At 35.7% G+C, this 17,500-nt stretch overlaps 2 protein-coding genes across 2 annotated transcripts in view; both read left to right on the top strand.

Annotated features, from left to right (window-relative positions):
* hibadhb (3-hydroxyisobutyrate dehydrogenase b) overlaps positions 1-8,629 on the top strand; it is a 21,568-nt gene extending 12,939 nt beyond the window's left edge. Inside the window, exons 5-8 of the mRNA XM_056475395.1 lie at positions 5,298-5,431; positions 5,512-5,588; positions 6,120-6,276; positions 7,932-8,629. Coding sequence (XP_056331370.1) covers positions 5,298-5,431; positions 5,512-5,588; positions 6,120-6,276; positions 7,932-8,090 — 527 coding nt within the window. The 3' untranslated portion in view covers positions 8,091-8,629. The remainder of the gene's footprint in view (positions 1-5,297; positions 5,432-5,511; positions 5,589-6,119; positions 6,277-7,931) is intronic.
* Positions 8,630-14,896: 6,267 nt separating this feature from the next.
* Positions 14,897-16,867, top strand: hoxa13b (homeobox A13b). The gene is made up of 2 exons (XM_056475205.1): positions 14,897-15,586; positions 15,981-16,867. The coding sequence occupies exons 1-2, from the start codon at positions 14,959-14,961 to the stop codon at positions 16,220-16,222; spliced, it is 870 nt and encodes a 289-aa protein (XP_056331180.1). The 5' UTR covers positions 14,897-14,958; the 3' UTR covers positions 16,223-16,867.
* Positions 16,868-17,500: the final 633 nt, after the last annotated feature.

Below are 17,500 nucleotides of genomic sequence, written 5' to 3' on the forward strand. Positions count from 1 at the left end.
AACATCTGTCTCATAAGTTTGTTTCTTAAATCTGAATAAAACTCGGCATATTTTCAGGTTGCCCAAGCTAATGCGCATGTGCACTCGAAAGGAATGAGATCATGACACCAACCTCATTAATGGTAGTGTTACACATTATCATCCTCTGGATAATGATCATCTGGTTGCACTGGTCTTCTGAAACAATCCACAACTTGGTCTTGATGGCGAATCTTGAGTTGATGAAGATGCATTATTCTAGAAATCACATACTTCTCTTACTATATCTGAGACATTTTCCCTTTGGGTTTTATTTGGACAACCTGTTGTTTGTGGATTTCGGTCACTTTAGAATGGCTCCCAATCTGGCGAAGTCAGTGAAAACAGGAATATTTTGCTCCCTATTTGCCGGTTTGTCAGATAATTAAGTGAATTACCATTTAGCAGATACATGCCAATAACTAAAGTGTTCTCTGATATTTGTGTGTTCTGTTTCCGATATCCAAATTCAAGCTGTTTGTACTGTGCTTCAGAATATGTAACTGCTTAAATATGGTTACTTAAATATTACATTAAATGGTTAGTTCACCCAAAAATGAAATTGCATTATTAATTACTCATCCTCATGAAACCTAAGAGCTCCTTGATTCTTCATAGACAGCAATGGTCACAAAGTCCAGAAAGGTATACCAAAAATATTGTCAAAACAGTCCAGGTGCTAAAGTGGTTCACTCAGAATATTATGAAGCTACACAAATTATTTTGTGTGCACATAAAACAAAATAATTGCTAAAAATTTTGTAATTTTTTTTTTCCTCCAATATTGGGAACGCTTTCACAAGCATTGTGCTTTGATGTACCCAGGATGGCAGTGTGTGACTTCCTCTGTTTGAAACGAAGTACAGGTGCATGTGAGGTATATATCAGCAGCAAGAACAAACATGACATGCATACACAGAACTGTGTATTGTTAAAGTGTGCCCTACACTGACACAGAGGAGAAGAAACTGTTTTATATGCGCGCACAAGCATTGTCATGGCTTAATCATTTTCGATTGGACTACTGAAGGCATATGGTCTGTTTTGAGAATATTTTTTGATAAATAAAAAATGTCTTAATTTGTGTTCTGAAGACGAACAAAGGTCTCAGGGCATTGAGACAACATGTTTATAGCAGCGTTTTAAATTTTTGGGTGAACTAACCTCTTAAGCAAATTGTTGGTTGGTTTCTAACTTTAATCTCCACTAAAGGATCGGGTTGTTGCAGACCCAGTTGGGGTCGAAATGAAGATAATGTCAATTTTTATTTATTTTTAATTTTAATTCACAATTTCGTGACCCTGTTCAAGGATTTGAATTGTACTATGCTTATAGTACGGTTATTGTATGTATGTATGTATGTTTGTTTGTTTGTTTGTTTTGTTTTGTTTGTTTGTTTGTTTGTTTGTTTTGTTTGTATTTATGAAAGCTAAAAATATACCTCTTATAGTTTTATTTTCCAAAGTCCCGTTTTCTTTGAGCATTTCAGATGTGTCTTAAGTCATCTAGTAGGTTTACTGAAATGTATAACTTTGCTTTCTATCTCACTGCACTTAAAGATATTGACTTCTCTAGTCGCTGGGACTGTTGTATACTTTAGAAAGTACGGTCTATGTAACTTTTTGTGAAGCCATGACTGTGAATTCTTATTGTTTGGCATCAGATTCAAATATAATTAGAGTGTAAAAACATAATTTGACATTGCCGCCAAAGTTGTTTTAAAGCTGAAAGAGACAGTTCACACAAAAAATTGCATTCTATCATCATGTTGACCCATCCATTTGTAAGTTTATTGGTATCCAAAACGTTAATGGAACTATTGACCTTTTTTAATTCTATGCCCTGAAAAGAAATAATACAAATTCTAAAATAGAAATAGATGTTTTATATCAAATTATTTAATTTGTTAATTATTTGTTGAAATTGTGACAGTGCAAGAAATTTTCAGACAGCTTACTACAGTGTGATGCTGAAAGTCCTGGTTTCATCATCAAGCCATCATTAGGAATTAAAGTAACACTACAGATTGTGCTGTGGTATCATTTCAGAAAGTGGGTTGCTGAAAATGTTATGGATTAATGATGCCATACCCAAAATGAGTATTGTGTGTTTTTTGCATGTCTTGATTTTTGTTTAGTTGGATATTGACAACAAAGATCTTAAGATGTAACATGGGGATCATGATAATCACAGTGTGAGTTTGGCTTTATATAAGATTTTTCTGGACAGTAGGAAACTTGGTAATTTTAAGGAAAAATAAAAACAAGGGGTGGCTAAAAATATGCTTATTTTTTGTACTGTTTTAAATTAAATCATCTGGAGGACTCCAAGTTTGCTGCAGCCCCCCAGATTATTTAAAAATATATTTAATGGGGTTATATTAAGAGGTATCTTGTATTCCTTTAACTTTTCTGATTAAGCACTGTAATGTCTCCCATATTTTGCTAAAGAAACTCACTAGTTGAAAAATCTGGACTTTATTCTCTGATCAGTCAGTATTGAAGGATTGGGCAATTAAAAAAAATTGTCATGATGAAAACCACAAGCATGTGCGCAGAGACTGAGAAAGGCAGTGTTGCTCATTTCTTAAAGGAGCAAAAGTAAACCAAACTGTGGCCGACTCTCTAGTAGTGACCAAAATGGTCATCAAAAGTAAAAAAAAAAAAAAAAAAAAAACGATAAAATGTGAGGTATACAGTAATTGTTTAACAGACCTCGTGGAAATAAAATCACTGTATTTTAAGTATTGTGACTGTCAGAGTTGACCATTTATAAGCAAGTCTACTGTAAATTACACGCATACTGTATATGCGTCTTCATCTGTATGCCTCTTGTAAACTTGACTGAGGTGTGAAAACTGCCTGTGTTGTCGCGTAACAAGAAATGTTTAACTCCGTCAACAGCTAGTTTGTGCTTTATGGCAATACTCCTTTTTAATCAGGAAGTTGTTCCCTCTGGTCTCTGGGCACATAAAAACAATGTGCTTCTAGTTTGCTTTCCTTAAATTGTTGCCTCTCCCTATTCAAATGCGTCAGTGGGGTTTGGCTAACATACTGTTGGACCCGCTCTTGGTTTGTGATAGAGTCATAAGAAATCCACAGACCTGCTCATTCTCTTTAGTTAGACCCTCCAGACATTATTCTCAGCTCCGTGTTAGCGTCTGTGAAGGAGGCTTAATGAAACGTGAGCCACAACAAACCGTCCCTGACGTCATCCGCGTCTGTGTTCACAGCAGCTGGAGAAGTGCTTGGGTATTTATAGATCGTTCCTTTCTAAGAGTAATTATGGTTCTGCATTTTGAAGACGCGTCCTTTCAATCATCTTGGCTTAATGCAGGTTATTGGTGTGATGATGTGGAAACTATTGCATGAGAGGTGCAGTCACTCATTCGTTCAGTCATTTATTCATGCGAGTGGTTGTTCATTCTCTGATTGGTCATTTCAGTGACCTATTTACTCAACTCCACCTCTGTTGGTTATTTTATATATAGGTCTTCTGTGGAACTTGAACTTGTATTTCTGTTGGGATGCCATTGTTTACTCACCACAGATGTATTTGCAAAACACAAGGAAGTATTTTGAAGAATGTTGCAGCAGTACTTTCATTACGTGTCCGTAACATTCAAGATCCCAAAATAACAATATTAAACTAATCCATATGATTTTGTTGGTATATTTAAGGTTCAACATCAAACTTAATTCTCAGATAGATATAAAGATTTGTGAAATGTTGCTTGAAAAAAAAAAAAAAGCCTAGCCTAAATGTTTGAATTTGGATAGATGGATGTAGACAATATTGTTAGCACGATAGCTTGTTTCTGTCATGTTTTGGGCAAACATGTTTTAACACGTTGCTAGCTTAAGTCCACTGATAACATTTAGAACAGTGTTTCTCAACCACGTTCCTGGAGGACCACCAGCTCTGCACATTTTCCAGAGCTGCATCTCAAATGGCACACTATGCACTTATCCACTATGTACTTATGCACTTACACACTCAACAGCATAGTAGATGTGTATACTGTATATGTCATCCCAAATGGAACACAATTTTTTTTTTTTTTTTGTACGAAGCGGAAATTCAAACCGTTTCCCAGGTGACTTTTGACTATTGCCAAATTAGTTAAATAAATGACCAAAGTACCTCTGAATGTAGCCCTACTTTTTTATTTTCAGAAAGGACTTTGATTTATGTGAACTCTTTAAAAGACTAACAATTATATTGCATCTAAAACTCTTTTTTGTGTGTGTGTGTGTGTGTGTGTGTGTGTGTGTGAATTTAAATTCCATTGCTGGAATTTTATTTATGTAAAATGTTTTTGTCTCTTTGTTCATACTGTATCTTTGTCATGTTTTTTCCTGTATAGTAAAACATAAAAAGACCAAAGTACCAAATAATACCTGCCATGAATATAACTTCACGCACCATCGGGAGGCGCTATAAATCACTCTCATAGGAGAATTTTGCTTTCCCAAATCCAAAATAAATCAAGTAATCCAATATGTGTGCCCGATAGCTCCGCCCCTTCCGCTACATGAGCAAAGCCGTGATCCTGCGTGAAGTCTCCATCATTCCACACTTCATTTCAGCAGTTGAATAAGCGCATCATCCGGGTAATTAAAGTGCACTTTTTTTTTTTTTTTTGTTTTAAGAGTTTTCAGTGTGAACGCACTTTATTCTACAACATGGCATAGAATAGTGCATAAGTATGTGATTTGGAACGCACCTCATGTCTCCTTAACCAAACACACCTGATTCAGATCAGCAGAAACTAAAAGGCCTGTAATATGCGTAGCAGACAAAGGAGACATCCAAAACACGCAGTGTTGGTGCGCCTCCAGGAACGTGGTTTTTAAACACTGTTTTGGGACCATGCTGGCATGTTTTTGCACATTGTTAGTCCAATCAGAAAAGATATAGCACCATGATTCAGAACTATCAGAAGGTCTCACCTAAGTTTGGTTGTAGCTGTAAACTGTCTAAATTTTTGATACATTTTGTTCTTAAACGGGATTCTCAATCCAACATAATCCACTCACAATGACATCACTGGTTCTTTGATGTCACCAAACATCAAGAAGTTTCACATCACCATGTTTGATGCTCATTGCAGTTGTGTAGTCATCTGTTTATCACAAATCTGTGCATAACTGCCAAAGTGGTATATGAAACCTATTATTCGGGGTGTTCAGAAGAAACCAAAACATACTTTTGAAACAACAGCAATGTATTTTTCTTACACTGCATATGATCTGTGTTGTTTTCTTAATCTTCCTCAGGTGTTGGTGCTGCCACGTCAGGTAAGCTTACCTTTATGGTTGGTGGGCCAGAGGAAGAGTTCAATGCAGCCAAGGAGCTTCTCAGCTGTATGGGTGCTAATGTAGTTTACTGTGGTCAAGTCGGCACCGGACAGGTATAAATAAGATGTCTTTGGCATTCTTAAAAAAGGGCCAGATTTGTCTCCCCATAAACGATCTTTCTTTCTTCGTATAGGCAGCTAAAATCTGCAACAATATGCTGTTGGCCATTGGGATGATTGGAACAGCAGAGACCATGAACTTAGGAATCAGGTGCAGTTGAATTATTTATTTAACATTGTGGGCATATGTAACGGAGGCCAGCTAGTGAAGTGCTATGCAGGTAAACCTCACTCCTCTGACCTCTAAACGTGCTCTAGCGACAGTTGTTAGGGGACATGGTCATTATTCTTCTTGTTAGAGCAACCGACTCCCATGCAAAGAATCACCGGTTCAATCCCAGCTCAGACCAGGTTGGGTGCAGTTGAACTGGTGGGTTAAATTTGGGGGCTCGTCCGGGATGGGAATGAGGTTTAGTGGGTGAGTGTAACAGAGGCTAGCTAGTGAAGTGCTATGCAGGTAAACCTCACTGCTCTGACCTCAAAAGGTGCTCTAGCAACAGTCGCTAGAGGCCATGGTCTTTAGCTACCTTGGTAGAGCAACCGACTCCCATGCAAAGAATCACCAGTTCAATCCCAGCTCAGACCGGGTTGGGTGCAGTCGGACTGGTGGGTTTTACATACCTTTAGGTTCTACAGATTGTATTGTTTTCTAATTTTTACCTTGTGCTTTTTGCATTAACAGATTAGGACTTGACCCTAAACTTCTGGCAAAGATCTTGAACATGAGCTCTGGCCGCTGTTGGTCAAGTGACACCTATAACCCTGTCCCAGGTGTGATGGAGGGAGTGCCCTCAGCAAACAACTACCAGGGCGGCTTCGGCACTACACTAATGACCAAGGTTGTCTTTAATGTATTCGTTGCTTTGGACCCCATAACTGTACAGATATTTCTTTGACATATTATGATTTTTATTAAAGAAGCGTTTAGAACCATTAACATAATGGTAGATCAAATTCATAGACACAAGCGTGCGGACTCTTTGGAGCATCTTTAGGTGTCAAAAATTATATTAGTCAAAACAATGTTAAATATATTTGATTGTATAGCCCATTTCTCACTCACTGCTGTTTGAAAATGATATAAAACCACAGAGTAGATTCAGAGTACTTTTATGTTGTTTTATTAAAAAATAAATATATTTTTGTGAATATATTCTGAATTGATCAAATTCCATTCATTCCAGTTAATTTATTACTGGTAAATCTCAGAGTATTGGTTGTATAAATGTAATATAATTATGTACATTGGATTTTCCATTAGTATTGAATAACTTATTTCTCTATCAACGTTTGTGAGTCATTTATAATTCAAATTGATAGTTTTCTCAATTTTGTTTATAAAAAAAATGTTTTTAGTTAAAAGTAGTTCATGCAGATGTTGATTTGTTAACTCAATTTGAACTCACAATTATAATTAATGATTTATTTATTGACTATTGCAGTTGATTATTTGTTTCTATGCACTTTTTTCTTGCTTGCAATGTTCAATCAAAATGAATTTGGGGAGCACGGGTACAAAGTAACGCGGGGTAAAATGTAACAAAGTTTTAAGGTATTTGCTCAGAGTTAACCATGGCATGCTTCCAAGGTTTTCACCATAGTGTCGGCAGATGTCTTCCTTACAATTATTGTAAAAATGCGGCAAAATTTGGGTGAGAAACACAGGAGAAACCATTTTTGCAGCATAAAAGTATTTTTTTTTTATTATAGTTTTTTTTTTTTTTTAATCTGTCAAAGTATGTTGGTGAAATCTTATATTGTTGTGATTGCCATCTTCTAGGCTAAAAGATGGAACCGTTTTGAAAGATGTAAAAAAATAAATAAAAAAACAGTGACTGCTAGCCAGTTATGAGGAAAACACGACACAGCGGGGTTAGTTGTAACCGGGTGTTACAAATAAGCCAACCACTTTTGATACCAATTAAACCAACAAAATATTTTTTGAGTTTTGAGAACTTCTATATAAAATGTTTTTTATTGGAAAAAAAATATTTTATTGATAATACTGCAAATAAATGCATTTAGTAATGCAAATAAATCTAAATGTGTTCTATCCAATATATAAATTAATTAATAAACATACTGTGCTATATAGTATAAAAAATTAATTGAGCAATGTATTGAGGTAAAATAGTTACTATTTAAAGTAAACTGAATTTAAATTAATTGTGTGAAATCTACCTTTTTAAGCATGTTACAACTAACCCTCTGTCAGTTACAACTTGCCCCGCGGATGGGGTAAATAGTAACATTATTACTCCTGGTACTTTTGGCAATACTTCACAGAAATCATAAATCCAGTGCTCATTTGTAGGAGAGGCCTGTGCGTTGTTGGTAAAAAAATATGGTTTGTCTAACCCCAATAATGTGTTGCTTTGTGCCCCGCTCTCCCCTACCCTTCCTCTTACAACGACACCTCTTTGTTGACACTTAAGATTATCATATTTTCGTGATGCACATCCCTCTTTGATATTTTATTTTCATTAAATCTCAGGATCTGGGACTTGCTCAGAATTCAGCAACCAACACGAAAACCCCAGTGCTGTTGGGCTCTGTGGCCCATCAGATTTACCGCATGATGTGTGGACGCGGCTATGCCAACAAAGACTTCTCATCGGTCTTCCAGTTCCTTCGAGAAGAGGAGGGCCAATAGAAGGCAACCCTCTCTGCCCCTTCCACAGCCTTACCTGCCTTGCACATGACCTGACTCGCAAAACTTTGACCCAACTATGTGATTTCATTGGCATGCATGTGCTGGGAGTTATGAATGAATGATTACCTTTATAGACTGGAGTTGGAATAAGTGTGTTTGTTCTCTTTATGCGTGTGTGTAGCGTTTGAAGCTGTGAGTTCCTATTGGAATCATGTAATTAAAGTGGGCCCACGTGTAGAATTAGTAATCCACCGATCAGTTGATGAGATGCTGTGAATTGACGTTTTTTCTGCCTTCAGGGCTGTTCTGATTAAAAATGTATCATGTAATGGTCACCAATCACAAACTTGTAAGACTCAGATCAGCTGTTACACTCCTCAATGCTCTGTTTGTAAACAGATTTGCATATGTAAAAGTTTAGTTTCTACATTTTCAGTCGTAGTTGCGGTTGGCGGCTCTATTTGTTAATGATGTTGGATCTACATGTAATATACATGTAAATTTAAACATTTGGAAATTAAAGAAATCTCTAAAGTTTTCATGGTGACTGATGTGTTGAAACATCCATACAAATTCATATAACACTGCCATGTTGATGTTTGTAAAATCCAGAAAGGATGGTATGCTATGATGCAACATCGCATTTATTTGGTCTCCTCCCTATCTTCAAGGTCGTAGAGTGGAATGTTGACGCTTCTTTATGTAGCCTCACCTTGAATTCAGTGCTTTGTAACACAATAAAGATGAGTCAGAAAGCAGGGATTTTTCCTGCATCAAGGAAAGTAATAATGTATTCTCATATTCTCTCGAGAGGAATAATCATCAAAAAAATCAGTTGTCATTGCTCTTGTTCCTCCAAACTTGTATTTTTTGTGTTGTAGAATACTACATTTTATATTTTGTGTCTGGGTTTTTTTTTTTGTCAATATAATTCTGTCCAAATACATTAGACCCCATAGTAAACGGTCATAAACTGACAAACTATCGCAATGCATGCTCCAGTGATAGAATACATATATCAGTTTGAAATGGCATGAGTTGAATCAATGACAACAGCAAATTCAGGATCCCAGTAAAATACATAATCACACTGTAAAACCCAACAGTCAACTTTATCAAATGAAATGTGTAGTTTACTCAATTTACTAAAAGTTTATTCTACTCATTTGAAAACTATTAAACTCAATGTTGAAGGTAAAGAGTTAAATACCTCATTACTTCAACTTAAATTGATTAAGTATAGATTTGTTTTTTAACTCTTTAAAGCTGGTTTGTAGCAATCGGTTTCCTCAAACGGTTTGATTTGCCTTAACTCATTAGGTTTTACAGTACTCAGTTGGTTTGAGTTCTCTTCATTTATTGGGTTTTACTGTGCTCAAATTGCTTCGTTTACCTAAATGGATTAAGTTCATAGTACTCATTAGGATTGGTTTTTGGACTTAAATGGTTTGTTGCAATCGGTTTCCTCAAACCGTTTGAGTTGCCTTAACTTTTTGGGCTTTACAGTGCATAAATATGGAATTTAATCTGTTTAGCTGACTTAGGTCGCATTTCCATGAAGGTAAGAGGCGAGCGGTATACAACCAGGTTTGTCTGATTTTTTCCCCCTTTTCTCGCCCACGACTTTTTCACCCCTCAGAACTTTTCTTTGCCTCTTCGTCTTCTCCGTTGTATTTAACGTCACACTCGCTTTTACACTTTTTTTTTTTCCTCAAAACGAGAGGAAATGCAGTTAGCAGTATGTTTCTGATCTACCCACCAAAGAGCTACGGAGAGGCTATAATGCTAGAGGTCACATGATCACAGGACAAACCCATAAAAAGTCCATTAAGCATGGAGGCCTAAGTGCTGTGTTGTTATCTAGTTGGCAGGTCTTACAAACAGAGGACCATGGGGTAGTTATACTTCAGACAGCCCCAAAACCGCTAGTCCATTCTGGTGTGTTCCATTTAATGACACGCATTGGTGACTGAAACACCTGAACAAAAATCTGTCTTTTCTGTGATGTATAGCTTATGTAGACTCAAACATTTAGCGCACGAATGTTTTCTTTAATTGAAACTGTGACTGTTTTCGTTGTTTCCTATTTGCCGGGCAACAGTGTCTTCAGAGTCGGATTATACTTTTTTTATTATTATTTATTTATTTTTTTTTTGTAAATGTGGGCACCCCTGTTCGACCAAATTTCTAAATTGTGAACGTGGATGATAAATCCATTCAAAAACATTTCCTCGTTGACGGTTAGCTCTATTTACATGGCATTTATTCACAATTACGATTTCATTATCGTTTGTTGTTTTTGTAATTGGTAGCCTATTCGTTAAAGGTGTATTAATTGCAATACACGTTTCTAAAAACAACCAGACGGATAGAAACTTGTTCCAAAAAGATGCCTATAACCACTTAATAGTTAAACTGTAAAAATGTGTGTTTGGTTTAAGTAGTCAAATTAAAATGTAAAGTTCTCACTGCGTAATGCTTTGATTAATTCGCATAATCTAATCGAAATTTCATAATAACTTAACTCCCTTGAAAATTAATTATAACAGTAACATGGTTTTTGTTACTGCATGGGAAGCTTAAATTGATTTGTGTATTGCAAAACCATGCATCCTAAAAAATGACAGTAAAATATAGACAAATTTAACTGTTCGATTATAGATTTAATTCAAACGTAATAAACATTTTGGTCGGTCCACATTTTAGAATATTTGATAGCCTAAACCTAAAAAAACATGCTTTTTAGGGTTTGTTTCTAGTAGACAAGCACAGAGGCATAGAATTAAGTCTAATCGTGTGAGATGCTTGTATTCCCATAGTTTATTTTAATGCGATTTAATTAAGTCTTTCCATATAGCCGAAATAAGTGCACTAAGTTTAATACATTTCATTTATTTCTATAGGCATTTTATTTATTTCTATTATTTATTTCAAATAGGATTTGTGTACTGATAAGATTTTGAGTATACTTCAGTTGCAGCATACTGAGACCCAACTATCTGTATTTCTTAAAGAGACATGTTTGATAGCTCAAAATATATGAGAATCTATGAGAATCATTTATTTACATTAAAACGCCTCACTCGTCGCCTTAATTAATTTTCACATTTTGGTGTTCCATCAAACAAAACGTTTACATGTCATTTTACCTGTTAATTAAATATTCGGCCTCATATACTTTGACCAAACTTTTGTAGTAAAACAAATTCAAAAATAACTGTAGCCTATGAAATCACTTGACGTTTATTTCAGCACTTTGTCTACAAAAATTATTTGTAACTATTATCTGCGTCTATAATTTTAGCATATCTTTTAAAAAAAGAAAATGGTCTATGAATTTCTATGGATAAGCACACCTGTATCACACACACACACAAAACAATTCCTCGCATTTCGCAGTGTTAAACTGTTTGGTTTCTGAGAATTTATTTGACGGATATTTGGACTTTGAATCATGATGTGCCAATAAAACGATTTCTTCGATATTTCAATAAAACGTTAATTAGGGTAATGCTATCTTTTTTGGGGGAAACATACAAATGCATTATAAAAATATAAATTTTGTATTTTATTTGTTTAATTATTTTGATTTGTCTGTTTATTTGTTTAGTGGTTTTATTTACTAGCCTACTGCGCAATAATGATGGCGATGATGGCGATATTTGATCAGCACCGAGAAACAGAAAAATTCACAAAACCGTTATCCAAACAATTCAAGTTTATGATTTTTTTTAATAAATGTGCATAAACTAAGTGTTATTTTTTAAATCCAAATTAATGTCTCTAATATTAAACCCGCTAATATTAACTAGTTCGCAAATAATGACAACCAGATGACGTAGGCTAGATGTAAAATATTTATCCTAATTGCTTTGAGGGACAGGTTAAAGGTGATAATGATTCTCGTATGCTTATTGGATGCACTGCATTATTTGTTTTCCTGCATTAAATTGTGAAAAAAAAATAATTATACAAATAGGTCATTATGTTTTCTCAATTAAAAGGTATGTGTTTTGTCTGGCCTTTATTGTACCACCGGCATCGATGTTTCCTTTTGTTAAAGTATTTCTGGACTTCTTCAGAATCTAACATACATTTTAAACCACTGTTTACAAGTAATGTATATTTAATGGATAAATTAATATTTAAATAGACATTGATTCTGATCATAGTAATTTAAAATACGTTTCAATTCAATTTATTTATTATATTACAATAAAATCACAAATTATTAAATAGGTCCGCAGTACCAATTGCACAGTTACCATTATTTTTAAGCACTGGTGGGATTTGCAGCCAGACAAAGTTGTTTTTTTTTAAAGCAGTAGACACAAAATAAGACCTCAAGGCTTCGTGGCTTTCAAATATTTACATTTAATACATGTAGTGCAGCTGTCCCGACTTTGCCTTTATTGGTTTTCGTGAGTGTATTTGCAGAACAAGAATATTTGCAGACCACGTCGTTTAGAATCTGAACAAAAAATAAAATTATGTAAAGCGGTGTTCTCTTAAAAACCTTCTTCTTTACTTTGTTTCTCAGAAAATTAGGTCAAAGTCTGTAGCCTGATTTTGTTTGTGGTTTAAAGGGTTACATAAAAACTTATTTTAGTGCATTATACCACACACACACACCTTTATAGTGTTTGCTATCCACAAATTGGGCCTATTCTAAACTATAATTATTTAAAATTCAATTACCTGCCATAACCATTTTCAAACGTCTTAAACGCGTATCAGTGGAAAATAAACAATCTCGAGGCCGTATATGCTATTTGATTGAGTAAATGTAAAATGTTCTTCACATTAGGCCTACTCGTATAGCTATAATCGCAGTGCTGGAACAAACAACAAGACAGCTGTGTTTTAGTCCAATCTTGAGGAAACAATTGATTTTTAATGTTATGGAATGACGCAGTCCGTTTACGGTCGGCTCTCCAGTCTTTGAGGTAAATGTAGCTATGGACCGAATCTTCTGTCTAGTATAGCAACCGTTATCACATCCGTCTTCCATTGTGAGAGGCAATGTTAATGGCTCAAGAAACCTTAAAAAGATCAAAAAGTGACTTGGCGCCTAACATCCCCGTGTTTCTACGCCACCAGCGAGGTTATTTCCTGTGCAACTCTGCTGGATAGTGAGCGTATACAAACAGCTGCTTCTCGCTAAAATTGCATCGTTCTTTAACATTGTAATGAAGTATATCGTTTCTCTGCTCCTGATAAACCTATTTGCTGTGTGTAACAGTAATTTACAGATGTAGAAGAAAAATAAGTTCTATCTTAACTGAATGCAAGGCTGCTAAGGCTGATACTATTGATATTATTGGATTTGAGCAGATTTTAAGAAATAGCGGTTCACAAAAAAACAGGAAAAATATTATCCGTATACTCTTTTTATACGTTTTAACATAGCCTAAATGCACACATAGCAAGGCTTTGGAGAAAATAACCATCTTAAATTTTTTTCTTAAATAAAAATAAATTATTTATTAAGAGTGAATTCAAACACTTCATTTCAAAATGTATGGGAATTTATTACCTTAACCGCACCATATAAGTACACAATTTTGAACCTATATTGTCTATAAAATTAGATATAAAAACGAAAATAAAATATATAAAGTAGCATTTGTCGTGGAAAAGGCTACTATCTTATTGTACAGATAACTTATCTGTGCTAATGTCAACTGAATTGAAATATGATTAAAAACAATTAAATCCTGTTGTGATGTATCCTTTAGGGCATTATTAATTGACCTCTAACAGCAATACCAATGACCTAAAAGACGGTGATAATTATAATATGAATAAAAAGAAGAATTATCGTAGTACTCCAAAGCTTCTCTTTACTCTGAAATTTATAATCAAATCCAACAGTGCCAAATGTCTGTGCCATCGCGCATATATAATGAAAACATAAGATCAAGACACGCTCATGCTAAATTCGTGGCATCACAAACAGTATAATACCTTTGTGCTCCTGTTTACAATGCACCCGGAGATGTGTGGTCGTTTCCTGTCAGACCGTCTAGCCTTCAATGACAACAAGAGCCCTGGCTAGACTGCAACTTTCAACTTGACCTTGGCCTCCAGCCGTGTGTAACTCATATGCAAACGAGTCTTGCCAAATTGTGGGCTGGATTTCTAGCCGTATAGAGTAATAAACTGGTGGTCAATTTCATAATGTGTGATTTGTTATTTGACAATTTCATGGGCTCATAATGGTCGATGATATTACAGTGAGGGTTCAATGTAGCAGTGCAAAATTTTGTAGAGCAAAAAATCGTAAAAGGATCGAAAACTGACACTTTAAGACTTTTTTTGGTCCCTTATTAAATTGACACATCATCTAATGTCTTGGAAGACTAAAATGAGACTTCCCTTTCTTACAAAAATGTACTTCAATATAAATAGCATAGTTAGTAAGTCTGAAAGGCAACACTTCATACAATATTAAATATTAAACATTATCTTTCCATTGCTTTTATCTGTACTTTAATACATAGTATTATTGTATTCGCGAATCTTACTGTAAATCCAGTAAGAAGACATGTAATATCCCATTGCGCAATGGAATGCCACTTGGCTTCCTCTTATGAAGCTTATCACCAGAATCTTTATAGCTATTTTTGACCAAATCCCACCACTTTGTTTCAGTTCAGTGCATTACGTTTGTCATGCCAGATTGGCGTTATCTCTAGTTTAGACGTTTATCAACCTCTTTGCATGTCACGTGCCTGCTCTCGTCCAATAACTGTTGGATCTTGACGCACGCGGGGCGCATGGGTATCTGTTACTTCACTGATCCACAGCTTCTCTTTCAGTCTTGGGGAATTCTAAAAGAGCTGCTAGGCTCCATGTAGGGCGTGCTATGACAGCGTCTTTACTCCTCCATTCCCGCTGGATTGAGCCGGTGATGTTTCTCTATGACAACGGTTTGGATGATATGAGCAAAAACATGGAAGGATTTGTGGGAGGCAATTTTGCTGCTAACCAGTGCAGGAATCTTATTGCCCATCCGTCTTCTTTGGCTCCGAGTACAACCTACACGTCGAGTGAGGTGCCAGTGTCGGGCATGGGAGAGCCTGTCAAACAATGCAGCCCGTGTTCGGCCGTGCAAAATTCTCCAAGTGCTTCTTTGCCCTATGGATATTTTGGCGGCAGCTATTACCCGTGTAGGATGCCCAAGTCCTGCACGCAACCCACCACATATGGGGAAAAATACATGGACACGTCTGTTTCTGGAGAGGAGTTCCCTTCTCGAGCAAAGGAATTTGCTTTCTACCAGGGTTACTCGTCTGGCCCTTACCAGCCTGTACCAAGTTACCTTGACGTGCCAGTTGTACCTGCGCTGAGCGCTCCTTCGGAACCGAGACATGAATCTCTTATGCCTGTTGAAACGTACCAGCCGTGGGCAATCACTAACGGATGGAGCAGTCCGGTGTACTGCCCGAAAGATCAAACACAGTCAAGTACCTTGTGGAAATCGTCTATCCAAGGTAAAATGCTGCATCTCTGCTTTATTGCCATGAATAAATCGTTCACAAATGCTTAAGCATAAAAGTGACCTTTAGGCCCTGAGAAAAACGAGATTATCTAATAGTTATTTGAAACTGATATTTTAAAAAGAATTAACTTGATATTACTAAATATTTTTGTTAAAAGTAGACTGAAAAAGGTTTGTGATTTACAGCAGTTCCTACAACATTTACGCATACACTTATTTATGTGTGCTTTATTCGACGTATGTATTTTCGTTGGTTGCGCTGCCTCGGAGACGCACTAATGTGATGTTATTATACGCCTTATTATTTAATACTCTGAAATCATCATTATCTGTTTTGGCTATGCCTTTAACAACCAATCTTATTTTGGTTTTGATCTGACCCCTAGATACCGTGTCAGGTACCGATGGAGCCTCAATACGTCGAGGGAGAAAGAAGCGGGTTCCCTACACCAAGGTTCAACTGAAGGAACTAGAACGAGAATATGCCACAAATAAGTTCATCACAAAGGACAAACGAAGAAGGATATCTGCTCACACAAACCTGACCGAGCGACAAGTGACCATCTGGTTTCAGAACAGGCGGGTAAAAGAGAAGAAAGTGGTCAACAAGTATAAGGGCATCAGTTAAGTCCTGGAAATTGTTAAAACTGAAATACCAAAAGGGTATAAATGGAAGTACCATCATCATTATTTATTCTGAAATCCATTCCATCATCTGTTCCACGTCACGAGACTATGCGGAGATGCGCAGGAGGGAAAATGTAAATTTCACTTTCCTGTGTACATATTGCCAAGACACTGACATTGTTCTTGAGCATTATCTTTGCGTTTGATCAATGTAACCATAATTACCACTTGATTTTTCTTTTCTTTTTAATATATGTTTTTGAAAGAAAGACGTGGTAAGTATGTAAATTAATTAATGCCCTTTTAACACAGTGAAAGAAATCAGTGAAGTAAACAAAGTCAAACCCTTGCAATTCGTGTTTTTACTTTATTTTATTTTATTTTATTTTAAAACATCACCTATCCATAAAAAACAACTGTACATTTACGACTGTGGATTTGCATGCTACGTTAACTGTACACTAAATTTACCATAAACAATGACAAACATGCTGTTTGCGCTTTTATTTTATTTTCATCTTATTTTCCTTTTTGATCCCGTGCGCATATTTGTAAATACGAAGTTGCTCTCAGGCACCTGCAAAGTATAAAAAAAATCATGTGTTATTGCAGACAGTATGCAAATAAAACTCCCCATATTAAGTGATGTTTTTTCCATATTTTTGTATCTGTATAGCCTAACTATTCTGATGTCAACATGTATGTCAAAAAGTTTAACAATCTATTTAGCTCTTTTTAATGCATTTATATAATTCTACTTCCATAAAGAAATATGTAAAATATATGTCAGCTACTAATATAAATTGGCAAGTAATGACTTTGATTAATGTGTTTTATCACCGATAAGGGATATCGAACAAATGCTCTGCAAAAAAAATTGTGAAAAAAATGTGACGGTGCCGCCATCTAGTGGCAAAACTATGGATTTGCATTGACAATGCTATTGGGTTTTGCTCATCATTGAAGTATTAGATAACATCTGAAATTTACCAAAAACGTTAGCAGCCATGTTAGCAAAACATAATAAGTGTTTGTATTTTAAAAATTGGACTTATTTTAGTCAAGCGATTTTGCGAGTCGTATTTCAAACATCCTGTATGATGTCAGTGTTTGCATCGGTGTTTGTGTTTTTCCTTGCACCATGCAAATTAAGCTATTTGAATCTAAAAATATGAGGTATAAAATATATGAAGAGTAAGAGGTGCGTGGAAGTCGGAGTACAAGTAATAAGTAATGAGTATAAGTGGCCTGATATTGGTGGTATAGGCTTTCCGTAAAT

Source organism: Danio aesculapii, chromosome 16 (assembly GCF_903798145.1).
Source record: "Danio aesculapii chromosome 16, fDanAes4.1, whole genome shotgun sequence".
NCBI lineage: Eukaryota > Metazoa > Chordata > Actinopteri > Cypriniformes > Danionidae > Danio > Danio aesculapii.